The 24,670-nt window shown below is 41.6% G+C and overlaps 1 protein-coding gene across 3 annotated transcripts in view; it reads right to left on the minus strand.

The window, feature by feature from the left end:
- BBS9 (Bardet-Biedl syndrome 9) overlaps nucleotides 1–24,670 on the minus strand; it is a 462,971-nt gene that overhangs the window by 338,372 nt on the left and 99,929 nt on the right. For all 3 annotated transcript variants that reach the window (XM_075826942.1, XM_075826941.1, XM_075826943.1), the window contains exons 6-7: nucleotides 10,295–10,469; nucleotides 7,852–7,936 (exon numbers count right to left, since the gene is read on the minus strand). In XM_075826942.1, the coding sequence (XP_075683057.1) occupies nucleotides 7,852–7,936; nucleotides 10,295–10,469 (260 nt within the window). The remainder of the gene's footprint in view (nucleotides 1–7,851; nucleotides 7,937–10,294; nucleotides 10,470–24,670) is intronic.

The raw sequence follows: 24,670 nt of genomic DNA on the forward strand, positions 1-24,670 counted from the left end.
GTGGTAGTAGGCACGAAAGGCTTCTGTGATGTCATGGGGAAGATGCAAGCGCCGATTGTGGGAGGTGTGAATATGGGGAATATATGTACGAGAGCGGGTTTTTCTAAGTACCCGTGCAAAGGTCCTACCCGGTTTATTACTGAATTCATAAAAGTGCCGTCTGCATTTAGATAAGGAAGCCCTAGCCTTGGAAAGGCAGAGCGATCGAACCTGTACTCTCAGCTGCTCCAGCTGCGCCCCGACATCCCAATCCAGGGAGGCCTTGTGGGACTGCTCCAACAAATGTATTCGGGACAAAAGATCCAACAAGTGTGCAGCCTATTCCCTCTTTAGTTTAGAAGCAATGCGAATGAAGGAACCACGAACCACACACTTAGGCCTCATGCCCACTTCAGTTTTTTCCTTCAGGGTGCTATCCGTTTTTCTGACGGCTAGCACACTGACCCATTCATTTGAATGGGGCCATGCACACTTCAGTTTTTTTGACGGTCCCGTTGCTCCGTTCCGATCCAAAGTAGAGCATGTACTACTTTGGTCCGAGATTCCGTGACCGTGAGGCCCATGCAAGTCAATGGGGCCGTCAAAAAAACTGAAAGCACACGGAAGGCATCCGTGTGCCGTCCGTGTGTGACGGAGCCGTTGCCTAGCAACGGCCGGATGGGCAGAAAAACATAACAGAAATATTACACTAATCGGCAGCCACTTGTCTCTATCAATCACTGATAGAGAAAAGAGGCTGCTGATTAAAAATAAAATAAAAATCAGTACGTACCCGGTCGTTGTCTTGGTGACAAGTCCCTCTTCTTCCTCCAGTCCGACCTTAATTTCTGACGCGGCAGCCTGTGATTGGCTGCAGAGGCCGCTGCACTCCTGTGATTGGCTGCAGAGGCCGCTGCATCGGCTGCTGCAGCCTGTGATTGGCTGCAGAGGCGGTCACGTGGGATGAAGCGTCATCCCTGGAGGCCGGCCTTCTGACGTCATCCTGACGTGCGTGACCGCCACTACAGCCTGTGATTGGCTGCAGCGGCGACATGGATGAAACGTCATCGCTGGAGGGTGGACAGGAGGAAAGTAAGTATGAAATTTTTATTTTTTTTTATTTTTATTACATTCAAATTTTATTTTCCGAGCGCCGAGCATGGTACTGTCCAGGGTGCTGAAAGAGTTACCGCCGATCAGTGCAGCCCATTAACTCTTTCAGCACCCTGGACAGTACCATGCTCGGCGCACGGAAACGGAAACACAGGAGTGCACACGGCCGCTAAAACGGCCACAGGGATCCGTCACAAACGACCGTGAAAAATGTATCGGAAGTGTGCACGAGGCCTTATGTGCCTCCCAAATGCTAAGGGGGGTCAACGTACGGGGAGACATTGGTGGCAAAATAATCCTGTAGGTCCCTGCGTATATCTGTTAATACCGTCGGATCCTGTAGAAGCAATTCGTTCAAACGGTACTGCCAAGAACGAGGGTGGACCGTTGGGAGAAAGAGAGATTAAGTGTTATAAGAGCGTGATCAGAGCAGGTAATATCATCTATGGAAGCCGACGCGAGGCATGAAAGGTGTGATTGGCGTAGAAAGAAATAATCTATTCTGGAGTATGAGTTATGTGGAGCCGAGAAGATTATGTAGTCTTTTGTCGACGGGTGCAGGAGATGCCACGCATCCATTAATTGATGTTCATGGAACCGACGAATACGACGATGGGCAAACCTAGATAAGGCCGAGTGCCCTCGTGAAGAGTCTAAGGTGGGATCTAGGGGCACATTAGAGTCACCTCCCAATATTAAAGTACCTTCCAGAAAGCCATCCAACTCAGTCAGGACCCTCTTGAGAAAGGCAACCTGACCAGACTTAGGGAGATAATACGAGGCCAGTGTGAACAGTGCGAGTCTCCACATGTTCCCAAGGGAGAGAGTGAGAAATCAGGATGGAGACCCCCCCTTTGTCTTAAGAGTCTTGGGACATGCTATGATACCCATCCGTGTACTGTGAGTTTAGGCATACAATCAGCCCGAAAGTGGGTCTCTTGAAGGAAGGCCACCTGTGCTTTTTTTTTTCCAGAGGAGATGGAGGACCTCTTCTCAGTGATGTTCAGACCCTGTGCATTCAGGGAAACAATATTAATGTTAGACATGGTGGGGGAGGAAGAAGAAGACAAAGAAGGGAAGGGAAAGGAAGCAAAGAAAGAAAAAGTCCCCTTAGAGAGAGACCAGAACAATGTAACAAGACAGCACCACTAGAATTGGAGTACAAAACCCCTCAACAACTCGTCGTGTGCTATGTCTCCCTAAGAAGGAAAATACCCTCAGACCGAGACACAGCAACACGGAACCCTAATGGGGAATGAAGAATAACAACGATGCGAAAAGACAAAATTATATAAGAACAGCAAATATACAAGTATGTTCAAAATAAACTCAAGTATACTCCGGACCCAACCGGCTAAATAAGGTGTGGACATCCCGACCCACCTATAAAGAACCACCTACCACTGTAATTCCCCCGGGGGGGGGGCTCCCAGCTGCATAGGACAGCATGTGTGGTGCCATCAACATGAACGGCACAGTCAGTGACAGGGGCACAACAGTCATAGGGAGTATGAAGGAAGCGGCAGCGCCAAGAACTATGTCGGAAATCCAAACCGAAAGATATCCGGGACCCATACCCCCATGGCCAACCTATCGTCCCCACTCCATCCCACAACACGTACCTGCCAGGCTAGGGAGACACAGAAGCAAGGAACGAGCATAAAGGAAGTTTTCTGCGGAGACCGACATTCCCCTGAAAGGAGGGACATATAAAAATTAAACAGGAAGAGGAGCCCCCATGCCATTGTACCATGCGGAATACCCGGTCCTAAAACCAACATGAAAACGGACGGGGTCACCCTCTGAACTACACTGCAAAGGGGGAAATACATGAAATACCGACCGAGGCCCACAATGTGAGGACTAGGGCATACAGTTAAGATGTAATTGATCAGTCTCTGCACGGGGAACGCCTCACTGCTGTCCGCATCTCGTCTGAGCCATCTCTGGGGCAAGGCGGGATCGGGTGTGCTGGATCCGGAAAGGGACCACCCCTAGGAAAGAGCGACGTTGGGGGCTCAGTCCAATCAGGCAACAGGACTGGAGGGATCTCCAGAACCCAAATGCCTCCTCCAAGTCATCCGGAGATCTAACAGCAAATGAATGTCCATGTTTTCTGAGTTTGATGTGGAAGGGATGGCCCCACCTGTACGTAACCCCCGCTGATTTAGTAGCCTCCAGTAAAAGGGGTAAAGCTCTACGCATGTAGAGAGTCAATCTTGAACATCAGGCAGAATGGTAACCTCTGAACCATTATAGGGTATGTCCCCTTTCTCCCATGCTTTTCGTGCAAAGTCCTCCTTCTGTTTGTAAAAATGTACTCTGCATATTACATCCCGTGGACGGTTGGTGTGTCTAGCCCTTGGGCCCGCCAATCTATGCAGTCTATCCAGCTCAATGTCCATATCTTGTGGCCTATCCAGGAGCTTGTTGATATCAGTCACGGCGTCATGCAGGCATTCTGGAGGAACTGATTCCGATAGGCCTCTTAATTTCAAATTGTTCAGTCTCCCCCTATTTTCAACATCATCCAGGTGTAAGGAAAAGTCCCCCATTTGGGTAGATTGAGTGTCCAGAGTCTGAGAAAGGATCCAGATGTCCATAGAATGAACAGAGTTCTGGCATTCCAATGTTGCCACACGTGCGGTAAGTGAACGTACCTCCTGGGTAACCGCATAAATGGCCTTGTCATGCTTTTCCTCCAGGCGGGAGAGACGTAGGCCCAGGTCAGACATTGTGGGCAAGGCCCGCACCATTTCCCAGAGCTCTGTCAAGGTCCGTTCCATAGAAGGAGGAGGGCCCAAAGAAAAGACCGGCTGTTGGTCCCCCTCAACCACAGAGGGGGTGGATGGCCCTCTGAGAATAGCAGGTGCCCCCTGGCTAAGCTGCGATAGATCCTCCGGGGGAGACAGCTGTAAGGCGGCAGGAGAAAATGGCGCTGTCAGTACCACCTGTCGTTGCAGTGTCACGCGGTGAGTGTCTTGCCGGTTCTCAAACTGGGGTAGGAGAGGAGGACAGCTATCCAAAAGGGCCGGCAGAGCCGTCCCAGGAACATTATCAAGGCCCTGACATACCTCTGGGATCGCCATGTCAGGAGGGCGCACAGGGGAGCGACTGCTGGCACTTGACGTCCGAGAGGAGCAGGAAGTCGGCGGGCGCACACGTGCTGGCGGTGTCTGAGTGCGGATTAGAGGCAGAATGGAGGAGTGCTGCGGAAATAACCCGTCCTGTCGGGAGCGAAGAAATCTGCCGATGGAAGAAGTGCAGAGAGTAGCGGAACGACTCTTACGATTCCTCCCCTTCATCATAGCTCACAGAAGCAAGGTAAGTGAGCCCTATGGGCGATTTTCTGTAAACCGGGTCCAGAGCCTCGAAAGTATGCATCATCGAACCGCCATGCCAAAGCCACCCCCCCCCCGCCAAATTTATATTTTATTCTTTATTACGGTTTACTTTATCTACAAGAACAATTTTCTGATTAAAAATGAACTTGGGCTCTGCTCACAACACGTATGTTGTGCACAAGCAGTGCACATGCCTGGAAATTCTCCCTGTGTATACAACAACCGTGTAGCCATGATGTATGCAACTGTATGCCATACAGCTGTATACAATGCCCATTGAAAAAAATTTGTACTTCGCGGTATACTCTTTTTCGGGAGACGACTATGCTTTTCAATAGTGAAAAAAAGGAATGCTAACGCATATCACCCATTTGTACCCTTAGGGCCTGTTCACATCACCGTTCGCTCTCCGTTCCGGGGCTCCGTCGGAGGTTTCCGTCGGGTGAACCCCGCAACGGAAAGTGAAAGTGAAAGCACAGCTTCTGTTTCAGTCACGATTGATCTCAATGGTGACGGAAACATCGCTAATGCTTTCCGTTCGTCAGCATTCCGGCAGGTTTCCGGTTTTCCAACGGAATCAATAGCACAGTCAACTCCGCAGTCGACTCCGACTCCACAGTCGACTCCGCTATTGATTCCGTCGGAAAACTGGAAACCTGCCGGAATGGTGACGAACGGAAAGCATTAGCGATGTTTACGTCACCATTGAGATCAATGGTGACTGAAACAGAAGCTGTGCTTTCACTTTCACTTTCCGTTGCGGGGTTCACCCGACGGAAACCTCCGACAGAACCCCGGAACGGAAAGCGAACGGTGATGTGAACAGGCCATAACATCGTTTAATTGGTATGTGGGTTGATATAAGCAATGGGCGAGGTGCCGGTCCTAAACTTACAATTGAACAATATATTATTTATTAACCATAATGTCCATTTAAATGGCTATGATAATCTGGAGCATCAACCTGATCATGACACAAAAATATTTGCTGTATGTAAAATGAAATATTAATGTTGTTGTGACTTTAGTTTTTTTTCAATGTTTACAACACACCAAAAATCAGTAAAACAGTTTAGAAATTAGACTTTGATGACAAGACGAGAACTTTTATCTCATCGCTGTACTTACTGCACACAAGCATAAAATGATCACCTAGCGACAAAGCTGAAGACATAAAAAGTTTAGACCGTATCATGATTAGGTGAAAATCCTGGACAGCGCCAGCAGTATGAACATAAAAGAGTCTCCTGTGTGATGAAGCAGGAGACAGTCATACATACTCGCTTAAATATGATGAGCAGGGGAATATTATATAAAAAAAACAGAACAAAACCTAGATTGATCCTTTTATGACCAAAGGGAGTTTTATAAACATGTGATAAAACTTAGAATAAAATATTTGCTGCCATATGCTTTGAGACAATTTCTGATATAGTTAGTCTGTAAGACAGCTGCGCTGGTGTATAGCCCATTGAGAATCTAATAACTAAATATCCAGTGAACACTAATGCGGAGCTAAAAAAAAATCCTCTCAAGTTTTTAAACTAAAATACTTAAATACACCGAATACTACAGCAATTTACATTTCATTGTCAGGCACTACTATGCTGTGTTTTAGAACCATTAAACTTACTCTCAACTGAGCGCTACGTAGAGTTAAAGTTGATACTGCACCAACCAGGAGGTGAGCTTAATAACCCCTGAAGGTGTGGAAGGAGTTTCAGAAAGTGGCAACTGCTGATCTATCCCCTTTCAATGCATTAACCCCTTAAAGAGATTATAAAAATCCTGCTAATTGCTGTCCGAAATATGTGGGTCCCACACCTATCTCCCTGGCCCCCGGTCCTATGTCCTCTTGCTCTCGCTGCTCTCTGGCCATTAACGGATGAGGTGGTCGGGAGTACAAAAACTACTGAGCTCTCTGAGCTACACTGTTTTTCATACCTCCCATATAAGTGAATTATAGTTACTGAAACAGCATAACAGGATGAGCCACACTGCTTCCGGAACTCGAGAGCTATAGCGACAGCGTAGCTTACTGTGCTAGGCAGTTTCTGTAACTCCCATTCACTTTGATGGGTGATACGAAAAAGTGTAGCTCAGTGAACTTGGTACTTTCCATACTCCCGACCACCTCATCAGTCAATGTCCGGAGAGCAGCGATAGCAGAGAGCAAGTGTAGGTAGGACAGGGGTCAGATGACCCCGTTCCAGAGATGGGACCCACATATGGATATGCTATAAATATTCAAGATGGGAAAACACCTTTGAAATAGTTTTTTTTGTTGTTTTTTTTAAATAAAAATGTGTATCAGTGCGTTTGGTGCAACTTTCTAAGTACTTTTTATTAAAAATAATTTTTACTTTTTGAGATACAGCTGCTTTGTATCCTGTATAAGAAAGCAGCTGTATCTAGCGCTAAAACGTGATTCTGGTCAGCAGTTCCTGGAGCTGTTACCAATCACATCTAAGTTCATAATTTAGATGTGATCGATAACAGGTAGATTCTGCGTGTCAGAGACATGCAGGACCCGCTGTCACTAAACCCATCAGCACCGCTAACCCGACGGATTCAGGTCTCAGCGCTAGATACAGCTGCTCTGTAAACAGGATACAAAGCAGCTGTATCTCAAAAAGGAAATATAATTTTTAATAAAAAGTATTTAGAAAGATGCACTAAACACACGGACAGAACTTTTTATAAAAATAAACAAACAAAAACGATTTAAAATATTTTGTTTTATAAAGAATAGGTACTTTTTCTTTTTATTAACAAAATACCATTACATTGACCAAAAAGGATAGTCAATGCATTGACAACGTCATAATTTAATTTAACTTTTTTAACCATCAGTGTAAGGCTGGGTTCACACGACCTATTTTCAGGCGTAAACGAGGCGTATTATGCCTCGATTTACGCCTGAAAATACGGCTCCAATACGTTGGCAAACATCTGCCCATTCATTTGAATGGGTTTGCCGACGTACTGTGCCGACGACCTGTAATTTACGCGTCGTCGTTTGACAGCGTAAAATGACTGCCTCGTCAAAGAAGTGCAGGACACTTCTTTGGATGTTTTTTGAGCCGTTTTGTCATAAACTCCAATGAAAACAGCTCCAAAAACGGACGTAAAAAACGCGAGTTGCTCAAAAAACATCTGAAAATCAGGGGCTGTTTTCCCTTGAAAACAGCTCCGTATTTTCAGACGTAATTGCAGTTATCGTGTGCACATACCCTAACGCTCAGCAATGATCCTCTACTTGCAGTAATTACAGCTTAGCTGAGTTTTGGCATACTTGACAGAGAGAATTAATGACTTCTCTAGGATTCTTCATCTTATCTCCTGCTCACGCTCTTTTCCTTGATAGAAACAATTCAAACCTATATATATTTATAATAAATAGCAATACACTTACTAGGAGTTTCTTGCCGGAACCAATTTTTTGCTGCTCGATTTCCTTTTTAGTATCTGCGTCTGTTGCTACAGCAAGCACCTGGTATCTGTATTTAGAGAAAAGTACTTTAGAACAAAGCTGCAACTATGTATTTCTGTGAAACCTGTGTGACTATAGGAGTATTGCATAGCTTTTTAAAATGTCAGCTGTAATTTAGCTACAGTAATTCCTGGATCCAGCGACAAGAGGAAAAAAAGATCATGATCTGTTTTAAAGGAACTCTAGGCTTAAAAAGCATTTCTACAAAAAATTTGAAATGTACAAATATTAATAAATACAAAGTTAGAGCGGAAGCCACAGCTTGATAATTATGTTATTTTACTTACACGACAACTGGAATAGTAGTCATTTTGATTGGCTCTGAATTATCTTCTTGGAAACCGATAACTGCACTTCCCATTGTTATTTTTGCAAAAATTACCATCACAAATGAACAAAAAATACCTTTCTGTAAAGAAGATACACAATGCCTTCGGAAAGTCTTCAGACCTTTACATTTTTTCATATTTTGCTATGTTGAGGCCTATTGCATTCTGCACTCAATATCCCATAATGACGAAGTGAAAACAGAATGTTAGTAATCTTTGATAATTTATTGAAAAGGAAAAACAAAAATATTGCAATGACATAAGTATTTAGACCATTTACTTCAAAACTTCAGTAAAAACCACCAGTCTTCTTGGGTATGATGCCACAAGGTTTGCACACCTGGATTTGGGGATTTTCTGCCATTCTTCTATGCAAATCCTCTCAAGCTCTGTCAGGTTGAATGGGGACCATTGGTGGACAGACATTTTCAGGTCTCTAAAGAGATGTTCGATTGGGTTCAAGTCAGGGCTCTGGCTGGGCCACTCAAGGACATTCAGAGTTGTCCCTAAACTACTCCTGTGTTGTCTTGGCAGTGTGCTTAGGGTCATTGTCTTGTTGGAAGGTGAACTTTCGGCCCAGTCTGAGGTCTAGAACACTCTGGATCAGGTTTTCATTAAGAATACCTCTGTACTTTGCTCCATATACCTCTGTACTTTGCTCCATTCATGTTTCCCTCAACCCTGACCAGTCTCCCTGTACCAGTCCCTGAAAAACACCCCTACACCACCACCATGCTTCACTGTAGGGATGGCATTGGGCAGGTGATGAGCAGTGCCTGGTTTCCTCCAGACATGATGCTGGGAATTGAGGCCAAAAAGTTCAATCTTGGTTTCCTCAGGCAACAGAATCTTGTTTCTCAGTCAGAATCCTTTAGGTGCTGTTTTGCAAACCCCAGACAAGCTTTCAATTGTCTTTTACTGATGAAAGGCTTTTTTCTGGCCACTCTGCCATAGAGCCCAGATTGGTGGAGTGCTGCAGTGATGGTTGACCTTCTGGAAGTTGCTCCAATCTGTACACAGGATCTTTGGAGCTTCGCCACAGTGGCCTATGGGTTCTTGGTCACCTCTCTTACCAAGGCCCTTCTCCCCCGATTACTTAGTTTGGTGGGGCGGCCAGCTCTAGGAAGAGTCCTGGTAGTTCCAAACTTCTTCCATTTAAGAATTATGGAGGCCACTGTGCTCTTCGAAACCTTCTGTGCAGCCTGTCTGAGCTCTTGAAGCAGTTCGTTCCTCCTTATGGCTTGGTTTTTGCTTTAATATGCATTGTCATCTGTGAGACCTTATATAGACAGGGGTGTGTTTTTCCAAATCATGTCCAATCAAATTAATTTACCACAGGTGGACTCCAATCAAGATGTAGAAACATTTCAAAGATGATCTAGAGAATTGGGAGGCCCCCAGAGCTAAATTTCAAGTGTCATAGCGAAGGGTCGGAATACTTATGTCCATGTGAAATTTGAGGTTTTTCATTTTTAATAAATTTGCAAACATTTCTTAAATTCTGTTTTTAATTTGCCATTATGGGGTATTGAAGGCAGAATGATGTGGAAAGTTTATATTTTTTTTCTATTTTAGCACAAGGCCTTAACATAAAATGTTTAAAAAGTGAAAGGGCCTTAAAACTTTCTGACTGCACTGTACTTTGTTTACAAATTTAACTTCCGATTAATCAATAAATCTAGAAAGACTATAGACATTTTATGGTCTTGTCTATGAGATACAGACTAAAGTCAATCACCTTTTGATTGCTGCCGAAAAGCCGCTCTAATGCTGCTGCAATAACATTCAAATATAAACATAAATTGGCCTGCGGTGCGTTTTTCTTAATCCGCAGAATTATTTGACAAATCGCTGCTCTTCTGATGAGGGTTTTCTTCCTCCAGCCATTACCACATTGCAGAACTTCTACAGTACCATTTATTTTTTTTAAATCTATCAATCTAACTACAGCACACAAAAATGTAGACATTTTAACACATAATTTGTCTATGTCAACTCCTGAAATGTAATTTATATTCAGTAAAATGTTTACTTACTTGTAGCTCTCAACCTGTCGACAAGAAGAGACAGTAACAAAGGAATCTGTTTTAGGGCTGTATCTTAGGGGACCTGGTAAGAGAAACCCTGGCAGGTAACGTCCAAATGCATAGCTCTCCTGCTCAAAGAACATAAGCATCCCATCCATTGACTGAATACAAATCAAATCTCGACCTGTAGAAGAAAAGAAGATGATTTCCTAAATAAATAACGGCTTGCTTTGTCCAACCACTGCAATATATTGGTGATAATACAGCATCTCAATAATTGAACATAAGTCTCTACTCATCTAGGCCTCCAGCAGTACAATAGAGCGGTCATTAACTCGCTTGCCCTCTACTGACCCTGTCCCTTACCCTGACACAGCAAAACTGTAAAGTGAAGTCAGGAAATATCAGAACCAGTGGCCAATATGAAAACTCTATATATTTCAGGATTTCTTTGGCAAATGACATAAAAATAAAAAATACCACCAAAAGGTTATAGTTATACACACACTTGAGTCCAGAAGTATTTGGACAGTGAAACAATTTTCATAATTTTGCTTCAGTACCAGTCGGTTTGAAACACAGTAATGAAGATGTGATTGAAGTGCAGTCTTTCAGTTATTTTTCAAGGAGTTTAATAAAAAATATTGCATCAACCGTTTGGGAATTAGACAATTTTTAAAAAAAAAGTCCTACCTCCGTTTACACAGGCTCGAAACAAAACTAACATAATTAAAAATATAAGGATTATTTTCAATACTTGGATGCAAGTCCCCCCTCGATCACCCCATCAGTCACTGCGCAAGTACAATATACTGTAATACATAAGTATTGCAGTGTATTGTACCAGCGATGGCTTGTTCAAGTCCACTAGTGGGACTAAAAAAGAAAGTTTCAAAATGTGTTAATGTTTTTACTAATATAGGAAAAAAAATGAAACGTTCAAACCCCTCCCCCCCCCCACATACACACACACTTTTCCCATTTTTCCCCTAAAGTAAAGTATAAAAAATGAACATAATTGGTATCGCCGAAACCGTAAAAGTCTGAACTAGAACAATATATTATTATTTAACCTGCATGTTAAACACTATTAAAAAATTAAAAAAAATCCCAACATTTAAAAAACACCTCACCTCTTCAAACAAAGGGCTAAAAAGTGATCAAAAAGGTGTATGCATCCCAAAATTATTTCATTAAAAGCTACAGCTCGCTTCGCAAACAAGCTCATACACCACTCTATCGCGTGGAAATGTAAAAAACTTATGGGTCTAAGAAAATGGCACCACAAAGCTAATTTTGTTTTATTTTAGCAAATGTTTTTTATTTTGTAAAAGTGGTAAAACATAAAAATAAGCATATCAATTTGGTATCACTATAATCCTATCGACCAACAGAATAAAGTTAAAGGGGTATTCCGGTTACTACAAGTTACCCCCTATCCGTAGGGTAAGGGGTAACTTGGTGATCGGTGGGTGTCTGACAGCTCGGACCCCCACCATTTCCGAGAACAGGGGTCCCAAACCCCTCGTTTGAATCGAGCGGCAGGTCGCTCGTGCACACTGCCGCTCCATTCATTCTATATGGCAGCTATGAAAAAAGCCGAACACTGCACTCGGCTATCTAGCTTTTTGTATTAGGCTAAATAACATAAAATGTGTATCACAATAAGTACCACCACTAAAATTTAAACTTTAATGATAATTAATACTAAACACAACAGTCTTAAGTGAATATAATTGTTGGTATTTTAGGGGCAGGTATGAGCAAATGATAATATAGGGATGCCACGTTGATGTAGCCGGCCGCCCGATGTCAGTCTACAATAGTTTTACCCCCCACTATTATGGACGGACATTGGTCGGCCGGGTACATCAACACTGTTAAACTTTCTCCACACTGGGGACATGCAAGTACCATTGTTGCAATTAATGAATCTATGTTTGACCCAGGTTCCTTAGTTTGGAACATGTAACTATTGTATATTTGACATATCAATATATTTAAGGGACTATGTGGTTTTGACTTATATAGCCAGTAAGTATGTTTGCTTCCCTGATGTATTATGAGAGGGAAAGGCATTGGAAGTTTGGAAGTTTTTGATCACAATTGTAGGTTTATCATTACCCAACTTTGTAAGAAATTGATGATGTGTATACTTTGGTTACTTCTTCATATCAAGCAGTGTGTTTTTATTACCTACCTATTACTATAGTACCTTATTTGCTCCGGGCAATTCCCTATATCCCCCTCACTTTGATAGATATCAGTGTTAATTTGCTGTCTAGCAGGTCGAGTGTGGGAACGCCTTTATCAGGGTGGCTATCCTGCCATCGTAGGCAGGGCTTCAAGTTAGGGTATAATCAAGACGTGAGTACTGTCAATTTTCTGCACTTAGGGCTTGGCTGCCATGTCTTTTTATTTAATGCTTGCATTCCTCATAAAATAAAAAATTTAGAGCACCTTTTCTTAGAAGTCTGCCTGTGCTGTTCCTCTCTTATTCCTCTTGGAAGTATATAAAGAAATTGACAACTGGGTGCTACAATTCTCTCCTTGTCAATGGTGTGTGTCCCTACACAGTCTGACAAAATCCAATCAGTGCTGACACTGTCAGACTGGATTTTTACATAATCTGTAAGACAGAGACAGATATATATATATCTCTCTCTCTCTCTCTCTCTCTCTCTCTCTCTCTCTCTCTCTCTCTCTCTCTATATATATATATACACAGCACATATACATACATGTTCCACAGTCCACATTAACAGGGTAATTGTCCACTTAATGAACATTGCATGGAGTATATTAAAGCCAGCTTGTACCTGTTGGTGTACTTTTTACCTTAATGACATATTTTTTAATGTATTTACGTCTGAAAATTGTAGTCCTAAAATAGAAATGTTTTACTTTTTTTTTTTTTTTTAAATCTAGGTAAACAAAAAATGTCTATATTCGGTTTTGTTTACAGAAGTCCTATAAATTTAACTAAACCTAAAACAATGTGATTGAAGGTCCAATGGCTTGTCAGATGATGAATATTTCATAAGAAATTCTTGTGGCAGAAATGTGGTTGCCAAGTTCAAACTCATGGCCCAGAATGGTCACTTGGTAACGGTGACAACACACACTGGAAACCCCTGAACAACGTTTTCCATGAATGTGTCACAAATTAGCAGGACTAAAGCTTGAGTTTGTTGAAAGAGAACAGTGTCTGAATACTCTGTCCCACTGCGAAATAAGAAACTAAAAAAAGAAATAGTAGATACCTGGAAGACAACCAAATAGAAGCTTATCAGGAACAATGGCAAAGCTCCAAACACCACAGTCTAACACACCAATGACTTTTTTGATTTTCTACAAGCACAACCTATGGTATAATATTATTATTATATTTTTTTTTCATGGCAACGACCACCTCAGCCTTTGGCAACACGACTCATTGACCATAAAAGCCAGACCATGAGTAATAGATGTAAACCCTATTTAAATCTGGCATGATGACAGGATCCTCCACCCAAACCACTCCATTAAGCTAAAGAAATATTTAAATAAATAGTTCAGAAATCAGATAGAATAATCAAGTTAACTAGAACATGTAACTTACTAAAAGCCATAAGGCTGGTAGAAGGATTGGCCGCATGCCCAAAAATGGACCGGATAAAGTCTTTCTTATTTTTAGCCAGGTTGCATCAAATGAAGGCAACACATATATATATATCACTGTGAGAGTCAAATTTATTTTACAGTCGAGAATAAATTACACAAAAAAAAAATAATCAACGCGCCTTTACTTATGCAGCAAATTTTTCAGTTAATTTATTAAGAAGTTCCTCTTCTAACAAAACTTTCCACTAACCTATTCAGAATAGTAATCTATGTTATATAATGTTAGGCCTCATGCACACGACCGTAGTGTTTTTCTGGTCAGCAAATTCCAGGACCGTGTTCCGTGAAATGTCATCCGCAGTTCATCCGTATGTAATCCGCAGTTCATCCGTATGTAATCCGCAAAATGCGGATGAAAAAAAAAAAGCCTAGCTAAAACAGGATGACGACAGAACTCATTCCCGGTCGTCGCCTAGCAACATTTCCGCAAATCCGCAAACTGCGGATGACACACGGAGGTGTATCCGCAATTTCCACGGGCCCATTGACTTCTATTGGCATGTCCGCATCGAATTTGCGGCCCGTAATAAGACATGTCCTGAGTTTCTGCGGCACGGATTTGCGGACATGCGGAGACCCGTGAAAACACGGATAGTGTGTATGGGCCCATAGAAATGAATGGGTCCGCAATTCTCCCGTGGATTTGCGGGGGAATTGCGGACGCAAAAACACGGTCGTGTGCATGGGGCCTTAGTGTTTTTTTTCTATTTTATGATGAGATCTTTGAGCCAATATTAATCACTCAAGCGAACATGACCAACAGTATAATATAAACCGAATATTTCTATTATTCTTTACAACAGATCCCATATGGTTAATAACTAACAAAACCAAGTGTATGGTGATTTTTACTGAACCTTTGCTGATTTATTAGAGAATTGCAAAAGAGAAATTCAAGAAGAAATTCAAAAACAGGAATTCCCTAATATAGGTTTATTATCTTTACAAGCTCCAATAATACAGAGGAAAATCAGGGGAATTCAATTCAGAAAGATCAATCCTTTTGTAGCACACATCATTTGATTTTCACATACATTTCCATACTTGCACAAATCTTTTAGTTAAACATTATAAGAGAAAAAAATTCATAGACAAAAGTACCAACACAAAATAGTGGAACATACAGAATTTTTCACATATATTTAGTGGTCAAGACCAAAATATGTGTAAAGGCCCTCATTTATTAATCAGTTTACACCAGTACGTGGCATAATTATATATATATTTTATACATAGACACACACATATATATATATATATATACACACACACAGACACACACACACACACACATACATACATACATACAATATCCATATATGCACACACATGTATATGTACATGTACATTTTGGCTTAATAACTTATGAATAAAAGCAGAGCCGCATCTATCGTACACCCGCTACAACTGGCGCCCCGGTAGACTCAAATCACTTACAATGGGTTTTGCCTGGGTTACATTGCGGTGTCGGTTGTTTTGACGGGAAGAGTACGGTTTCCTCCAGTCAAATCTGACAGCCTCCAAAGCAAATGTGAACAGCCTTAAAATGTGTATCTACTGTAGCAGGGGGTAGGTCTTCTTTTTCTTACAAAGTTTAACGATGCCGGCTGGCTGAGAGACGGCAGAACTAGGCTTCACATATAGCAACCCCCTCTCCTGGGACCAATATTGTCTCCTGGTGCTCAGTTATTGCTAGGACTCGCAGTAGGGCTGAAATGTGAGCCAACCGGATTGTCGAAGCAAAGGGAAAATGGAGCACGTATTACAATAGTAGCAGGCAACAGGAATACAAGAAAGAGGAACTCGGAGATTGAAGTCAGGGATAATAACAAGAATATGATGGTTAGATGATAACATTCGAATGATGGAAACAAACAGATGATGGGTTAGCTGAACCTAACTGTAGTTCGCCCTATGTCTATATAGCATAGGGTACCACAAATACCCTAATGCGAAGGCCAGGGATTATTAAAGGGTTATTCCTAACTCAGACATTTATGGCATATCCACAAGATATGCCAAAAATGTCTGCGTTGACTGTGACCCACACCTATATCGAGAGAGGGGATCGCCAGACCTCCTATTTTGCCAGGTGAGTTAGCTGCTGGGATTTTTTGGGAATTCCCAAAGAACAAAATGGAGAGAGCCCCGCCCCCTCCCCCCCCCCAGCCTTTAGTGCCTGGTTGCTGGAGTGAAAAGGGACGTGATCCCAACTTTTTCTTTTAATATAAGAATGTTTTTAAAAATAATCTAAGCTCATATTGTGCATTATTTTTATAAATAATATATTTTATTTTGTGTGTAAAGGGGGATTAGCAACTGCGTACTGTGTCTCTGCATGACGCATACTCTATGGCATGCACAGTTGACAGCATTACTGGAGCGGTAGGGAGTGGAGTGATGATGACCTTCTGCAGTGCCAAATTCATTTTGCAACACATTCCCTTTAAGAACAGTCCTGGGCTTGAGAGGTCTAACAAGCCTGATTATAGGCCATCTGTGTTAGCCCTTAAACAAGGGAAGAGACCAGACACAGGGTGCTTGGGAAGAACAGGCCTTTTTAGCCGGTGGAAGCAGTTATGACGCTTGCTTGTAGTAAATAGGAAAATTGTATGGACATTGTTGGGCGTGCACGGTGAGGCATGCATACATATATACACAAACAATTACACATGCCAATCAATTTTAGGGATGTCCAAGTAACTTATTTTTCTGGGACTGATTTAGGTGTGTACTACTTTCACCGGAACTAACAAACTAAATACGGAATGCAGCCAGACCTCTAACAATAGCTAAAGGAACCTAAAAGAAAAGAATTATGAAACAGACTAAAGTTGCAACCATTTTTTGCGTAAAAAACACAGTATATTTCACAGCCAGATGTGTCCACTTCAGAAATATTCCTTGCCGCCAGCTGGATTTGTCACTGACATTTGACATATTTATATAGTGAAAATATAACCTGTTTTGATTTTTAATGGATCAGATGGAATCACTTACTTCACTCTGTATAGTTTCAGCAACCACTGTCTCAGGAGACATGCCATTCAGCTAGTGTGTGTTACCTTCAGCTAGCTACTGTTGGTCTGTGACCTAAATGTACTCTTGGACAATATCAGTTTTTGTTTTTTTTAACTGTGATAGGAAATTCAACCTTACATAGTTACATTGATGTTGCAGAATGTAGCAGCCAGATATTCAAAATTTGATGTCTTTTATATATTTCATCTTTCTTTTTTTTTTGTCTGTATACAATTACTGTAACCTGGACACAGCCTGTTTTGGCCTTGTGGACACAGACAATTTTTTTTTAATCTGGGACGTGTTACTTTACGTGGTACTAACTTTAAAATGCTTTTATTTATTTAAGCGATTCTGATATTGTTTTCTAGTGACACTTTATACTTTATGTTAATGGTAACATTTAATCAATTCACTGTTTATTTGTAAAAATCCCTAAAATTTAGAGAAAATTTCCAAAAAATTGCATTTTCCTAACTATAAATGTATCTGCTTGTAAGACAGATGGTAATAACACACAAATTAGTTACCAGTTCACATTTCCCATATGTCTACTTTAGGTTAATACAAATATAATTTTTTTTAACGTTCTTTTATTTTTACAGGACGTTACAATGCTTAAAACTTTAGCAGCAATTGCTCACATTTTCAAGAAAATTTCTAAAAACAATTTTTTAAGGGACCTGTTCAGTTCTAAAGTGGCTTTGAGGGGCCCATATATTAGACACTACCCAAAAATCACCCCATTTTAAAAACTGCACCCCTCAAAGTATTCAAAACAGCATTTACAAAGCTTCCCAACCCTTTCGGCATTTCACATGAATTAACCCCTTAAGGACGCAGCCTAGTTTTGGCCTTAAGGCTCAGAGCCCATTTTTCAAATCTGACATATTTCACTTTATGTGGTAATAACGTCGGAATGCTTAAACCTACCCAAGCGATTCTGAGATTGTTTTCTCGTGACACATTGGGCTTCATGTTCGTGGTAAAATTTGGTCGATATATTCAGTGTTTATTGGTGAAAAATTGCAAAATGTAGAGAAAATTTTGAAAAAAATTGCATTTTTCAGAATTTAAATGCATCTGCTTGTAAAACAGACGGTTATACCACCCAAAATAGTTACTAGTTCACATTTCCCATATGTCTACTTTAGATTGGCATAGTTTTTTGAACATTCTTTTATTTTTCTTGGACGTTACAAGGCTTAGAACATAAACAGCAATTTCTCATATTTTTAAGAAAATTTCAAAAGCCTTTTTTTTAAGGTACCTCTTGAGTTCTGAAGTGGCTTTGTGGGGTCTATGTATTAGAAACCCTGATAAAACACGACAATTTAAAAACTAGACCCCTCAAAGTATTCAAAACAGCAGTTAGAAAGTTTTTTAACCCTTCAGGCATTTCACAGGAATTAAAGCAAAGTGGAGGTGAAATTTGCAAATTTCATTTTTCTTGCTGAATTTCAATTTTATTCATTTTTTTTTCTGTAACAGAGAAGGTTTTACCAGAGAAACACTACTAAATATGTATTGTCCAGATTCTGCAGTTTTTAGAAATGTCCCACATGTGGCTCTACTGCGCTCGTGGACTAAAACACAAGCCCTAGAAGCAAAGAAGCACCTAATGCATTTTGAGTCCTCTTTTTTATTAGAATATATTTTAGGCAGCATGCCAGGTTTGAAGAGGTGTTGAGGTGTCAAAACAGTAGGAATCCCCCAATAGTGACCCCATTTTGGAAACTACACCCCTCAAGGAATTCATTTAGGGTTGCTGTTACCATTTTGACAGCACAGTTTTTTCACAGCACGTATTTGAATTGGGCTCTGAAATCAAAAAAATTTCATTTTTTCCAATAAAATGTCATTTGTGATCAAAATTTCTTTTTTTCACAGGGAACAAAATACCCCATTTTGTTGCCCAATTTGTCCTTAGTGTGGCAATACCCCATTTGTGGTGATAAACTGCCGTTTGGGCCCATGGGAGGGCTCAGAAGGAAAGGAGCGCTATATGTTTGTTGGAGTCCAGATTTTGTTGGATTGGTTTTCGGGTGCCATGTCGCATTTGCAGAGCCTCAGAGGTATTAAAGCAATGGAAACCCACCAAAAGTGACCCCATTTTGGAAACTACACCCCTCAAGGAATTCATTTATGGTTGTTGTTAGCATTTTGACCACACAGTTTTTTCACAGCACCTATTTCAATTGGGCTGTGACATTAAAAAAATGACATTTTTTCCAATAAGATGTAATTTTTTACCAAAATTTCTTATTTTCACAGGGAACAAAATACTCAATTTTGTTGCCCAATTTCTCCTGAGTGCATCAATACCCCATTTGTGGCAATAAACTGCCGTTTGGGCCCATGGGAGGCCTCAGAAGGGAAAGAGCACTGTGTGTTCTTTGGAGTACAGATTTTGTTGGATTGGTTTTCGGGTGCCATGTCGCATTTGCAGAGCCCCAGAGGTATCAAAGCAATGGAAACCCACCAGAAGTGACCACATTTTGGAAACTACACCCCTCAAGGAATTCATTTATGGGTAATGTGACCATTTAGACTCCATAGTTTCTTCACAGAACTTATTTGAATTGGGCTGGGAATTAAAAATATATATATTTTTTCCAATAATATGTAATTTTAGCTCAAAAATTCTTATTTTCACAAGAAATAAAATACTCCATTTTGTTGCCCAATTTGTCCTGAGTGCGGCAATACCCCATTTGTGGTGATAAACTGCCGTTTGGGCCCATGGGAGGGCTCAGAAGGAAAGGAGCGCTGTGTGTTTGTTGGAGTACAGATTTTGCTGGATTGGTTTTCGGGTGCCATGTCGCATTTGCAGAGCCCCAGAGGTGTCAAAGCAATAGAAACCCACCACAAATGACCCCATTTTGGAAACTACACCACTCAAGGAATTCATTTATGGGTGTTGTGACCATTTTGACTCCATAGTTTTTTCACAGAACTTATTTGAATTGGGCTGGGAATGAAAACAAAATTATTTTTTTCAAATAATATGTAGTTTTGGCTGAAAATTTCTTATTTTCACAAGAAACAAAATACCCCATTCTGTTGCGCAATTTGTTCTGAGTGCCGCAATACCCCATTTGTTGTGATAAACTGCTGTTTGGGCCCATGGGAGGGCTCAGAAGGAAAGGACCACCATTTGGCATACTGGGGATTTTCTAGTGCGAAGTCATGTATGCAGAAGCCCCTGAGGTACCAGTACAGTTGGAACCCGCAAGAAGTGACCCCGTTTTAAAAACTACACCCTTAAGGCATTCATCTAGAGGTGTAGTGAGACCTACACCCCATAAACTGTAATGTGGGTTCTCCCGGGTATGGCAATACCCTACATGTGGCTGTTATCAGCTGCCTGGGTACACAGCAGGGCTCAGAGGGGAAAGACGAGGGGGGATAAGCTGTGTGGAGTGCATCAGGGTAAGTAAAATTGGGGTAAATTATAAACCAAGGGATGTATGATAAATTTTAAAACACTTTCATACAGAGCTCTAGTTATTCGGGACACGTGTCACATTGATATATTGTGTCATCCATTATCGCCCTCTTATAGCAGACTTTGCACCTCTTTTGACTTTTTCCCTTCTTGCCAGTTTGGGGAACTTCTCCTGGAAAGTGTTGCCCTGGTACGATACGTGTGGGCTCGCTTCCAGAAGTACTGTGTGCCCCCCTTCTTGGTCCCTAAAGATTAGGTTCTTGATAATCACCTCTTGAAATTCCAGGAAAGTTCCCGTCTGGCCTGCACATCGACGTAGCATGTACGCATTGTACAATGCCATCTGTATGATGTGCCCGGCCAGCTTCTTATACCACACCGCATGGCGCTGTAGGGCTTCAGGGCTTGATCTTACAAGTCCATCCCTCCCATGTACCTATTGTAGTCCAGGATGCAGTCTGGTTTGGGGGTGGCCTTTCCTTCATATATCCTAAACCTGTAGGTATACCCGGATGCACTCTCACAGCTTATACATCTTCACGCCATACCTTGCCCTCTTACCCAGCAGGTACTCGCGGAATTGAACCCTCCCTTTAAAATGTACCAGGGACTCATCAATAGAAATACACTTCTCGGGGGTGTATCCTTGGGAAAACCGGGCACTGGAACGGTCTAATAGGGGTCTCCGTTTATACAAACGGTCAAAACTGGGGTCATCTCAGGGTGGGCACGGCTCATTATCAGTATAATGTAAGAAGCGAAGTATTGCCTCATTTATTTATTTTTTTAGGTTCCAGTTCAGTTCTGAAGTTGCTTTGAGGGGCCCATATATTAGAAACCCCTATCAAATACCCCATTTTAGAAACTAGACCCCTCAAAGTATTCACAACAGCATTTAGAAAGTTTATGAACCATTTAGGTGTTTCACAAAAATTTAGAGCAAAGTAGAGGTGAAATTTACATTTTTTTTTTTACAGAAAATGCTCTTTATACCATTTTTTTTATAACACAAAAGGATTTATCAGTGAAACGCAACTTAATACGTATTGCCCAGATTCTGCAGTTTTGAGAAATATCCCACATGTGGCCCATGTGCGGTAATGGACTGAAGCGCCGGCCTCCGAAGCAAAGGAGCAACTAGTGGATTTTGAAGCCTCTTTTTTATTAGGCACCATGTCCGGTTTGAAGAGGTCTTGTGGTGCCAAAACATTGGGAACCCCCTAAAAGTGACCCCAATTTGGAAACTAGACCCCTTGAGGAATCCATTGTAGTTTTCTTGGGGTGCATGCGGCTTTTTGATCAGTTTTTGTTCTATTTTTAGGTGGCGTGGTGACTAAAAAACAGCAATTGTACGATTGTTTTTTTTCTCGTTTTTTTTTACAGCGTGCACCGTGCGCTATAAATGACATATTCACTTTATTCTGCGGGGCGATACGATTACGGCGATACCAGATGTTTATAGTTTTTTTTTATGTCTTATGGCGTTTGCACAATAAAATACGTTTTGTAAACAATCATTTACTTTTTGTGTTACCTTATTCTAAGAGCCAAAACTTTTTTTATTTTTCAATCAATAAAGCCGTGCGAGGACTTATTTTTTGCGTAACGAACTGTAGTTTCGAGCAGTACCATTTTTAGGTACATGCGACTTTTTGATCTCTTTTTATTCCATTTTTTGGGAGGTGAAGTGACCAAAGAATTGTGATTGTGGTTCGGTTTATTATTATTTTATTTTACGGCGTTCACCGTGCGGGATAAATAATGAAATAATTTTGTAGTTCAGGCCGTTACGGACGCGGCGATACCAATTATGTATAGTTTATTTGTTTGTTTATATATTTTTATTAATAATAAAGGACTGATAAGGGAAAAAGGGGGATTTTTACTTTTAATACTTTTAAATCTTTTATTTTCTTATTTTTACACATCTTTTTTTAACTTTTTTTTAACTTTATTACTTTGTCCCACTAGGGGACATGAGGGCAGGAGGCCCTGATCGCTATTCTAATACACTGCACTACATGCGTAGTGCAGTGTATTAGAACTATCAGCTACTCACTGACAGCAAGCATAGTGGGTCCTGACGTTGTCAGGACCCACTAGGCTTCCGTCTATGGCATAGCCGGATGCCATTGTTTGGTGTCCGGTTGCCATAGTCACCATCGCCGGCCGCTATCGCGTAGCAGGCCGGCGATGGCAGCTTAACCCCTAAAAAGCCGCGATCTCTATAGAACGCGGCTTTTAAGGGGTTAATCAGCGGGGACACAGCGATCGGTCCCCGCTGTAGGAGCTGTGACAGCTGCTGAACAAGACAGCAGCTGTCACAGCTCCTGTATGTGTCGGGAGGACGGCCGAAACGGCCGTTACTCCCGAGACGTACTATTACGGCATGGAGCGCGAACGATACAGCTGCCATGACGTAATAGTACGTCAAGGAGCGGGAAGGGGTTAAAGCAATGAAGAGATTAAATTGACAAAAAAAAAATGCAGAAATTAATTATTTCTGTAACACAATGCAACTCAATATTTATTGACCAGATTCTTCAGTTTTTAGAAATATCTAACATGTGGTCCCAGTGTGCCACTTGATACAAATACCTAGTGGATTTTGGGGCCTCCTTTTTATTAGAAAATATTTTAGGCACCATGTCAGGTTTGAAGAAAAACAGTGAAAACCCCCCAAAAGTGACCCCCACTTTGGAAACTACACCCCTCAAGGAATTAATCTAGGGGTATAGTAAGCATTTTGACCCCACAGGGTTTTTGATGAATTGGCTGGAATTAGGACGTGAAAATTAGTTTTTTTCGGAAAAAAAATCTACATTTTTCATTTTTACAAGGAATAAAGAAGAAAAAGTCATTTGCCTGGACATATAACAGGGATCAGAAGTGAAAGTGCAACAAGCGCATTTTAGGCCTATTTTGGTGATTTCCGCAGCCTTGGCCCACAAATTCAGGGCTCAGTGGTCAAATCGCAAAATAAACTCCCAAGTAGTCACCCTTATTTTGGAAACTACACCCCCTTAAGGGGTGTAGGGAATATTTTGACCCCACATGTGTTTTTTCATTAGAAATGGTGCAAAGTGAAAATTGCAATTCTTCACTGATATGCCATTTTAGTGCACGATAAGTGGCACAAACTGGGCATAACCTAAGACAAAGACCTTAAAGAGGCTCGGTCACCAGATTATAAGTGCCCTATCTCCTACATAATCTGATCGGCGCTGTAATGTAGATAAGTGGTTTTTATTCTGAAAAACTCATTTTTGAGCAAGTTATGAGCAATTTTGGATTTATGCTAAATAGTTTATTAATGCCCAACTGAGTGTTTCGTAACTTTCCTCCAAGTGGGCGTTGTAAAGAGAAATGTATGATGCTGACCAATCAGCGTCATACACTTCTCTCCAATCATGTCCATTTGTACTCAGCACAGCGTGATCTCGCGAGATCACGCTGTGCTGTCACATACACCCACATTAATTTTCCTGACGTGTCTTGAGAGTGAATAGACATTGCCTCCAGCCAGGACGCGATGTCTATTCACACTCCCGACACTTGGGTAAAGTTTGTGTGGGACTTAATCACAGCACAGCGAGATCACCTGTGCCGAGTACAAATGGACATGAATGGAGAAAAGTGTAGGACGCTGATTGGTCAGCGTCATACACTTCTCTTTACAACGCCCACTTAGTCAAAAGTTAAAAAACACCCAGATGGGCATTAAGATGGGCATTAAGAAACTAATTAGCATAAATCTAAAATTGTTCATAACTTGCTAAAAAATGATTGTTTTTCAAAATAAAAACCACTGTTGTTATCTACATTACAGCCACTGGCGTAGCTATAGGGGTCGCAGCGGTCGCCCACGGCGCCCCTCACCACATCAATAAAAAGTTACTATAGTGACTCGGGCCGCGGGCCCGTTACTATAGTAACAGACTTTACATACCTTCCTGGTTCCAGATCGCAGCGGAGGTCCTGACGTCAAGCGATGTGCGCAGCGCATGACGTCACAGCGCTATGCGCCGCGCACAGCATCGAGACGACAGAACTCCCACCGCGGCTGAAGAGGAAGGTAAGATTAGCCCTGACTGGCGGGGTCCGACTCCCGGGACCCGGCAATCAGCTGTTTTGAAGGGGCCGCAGCACTCGTACGAGAGCTGCTCCCCTTCATTCCGGTCACACTGTGAATCCGTGTCGGTGATTCACAGTGTGAGCGAGTAAGGGAAATGAAGGGGAGAAGCTCTCGTACG

The sequence above is a fragment of the Rhinoderma darwinii genome, chromosome 5, assembly GCF_050947455.1.
Source record: "Rhinoderma darwinii isolate aRhiDar2 chromosome 5, aRhiDar2.hap1, whole genome shotgun sequence".
NCBI classification, from domain to species: domain Eukaryota; kingdom Metazoa; phylum Chordata; class Amphibia; order Anura; family Rhinodermatidae; genus Rhinoderma; species Rhinoderma darwinii.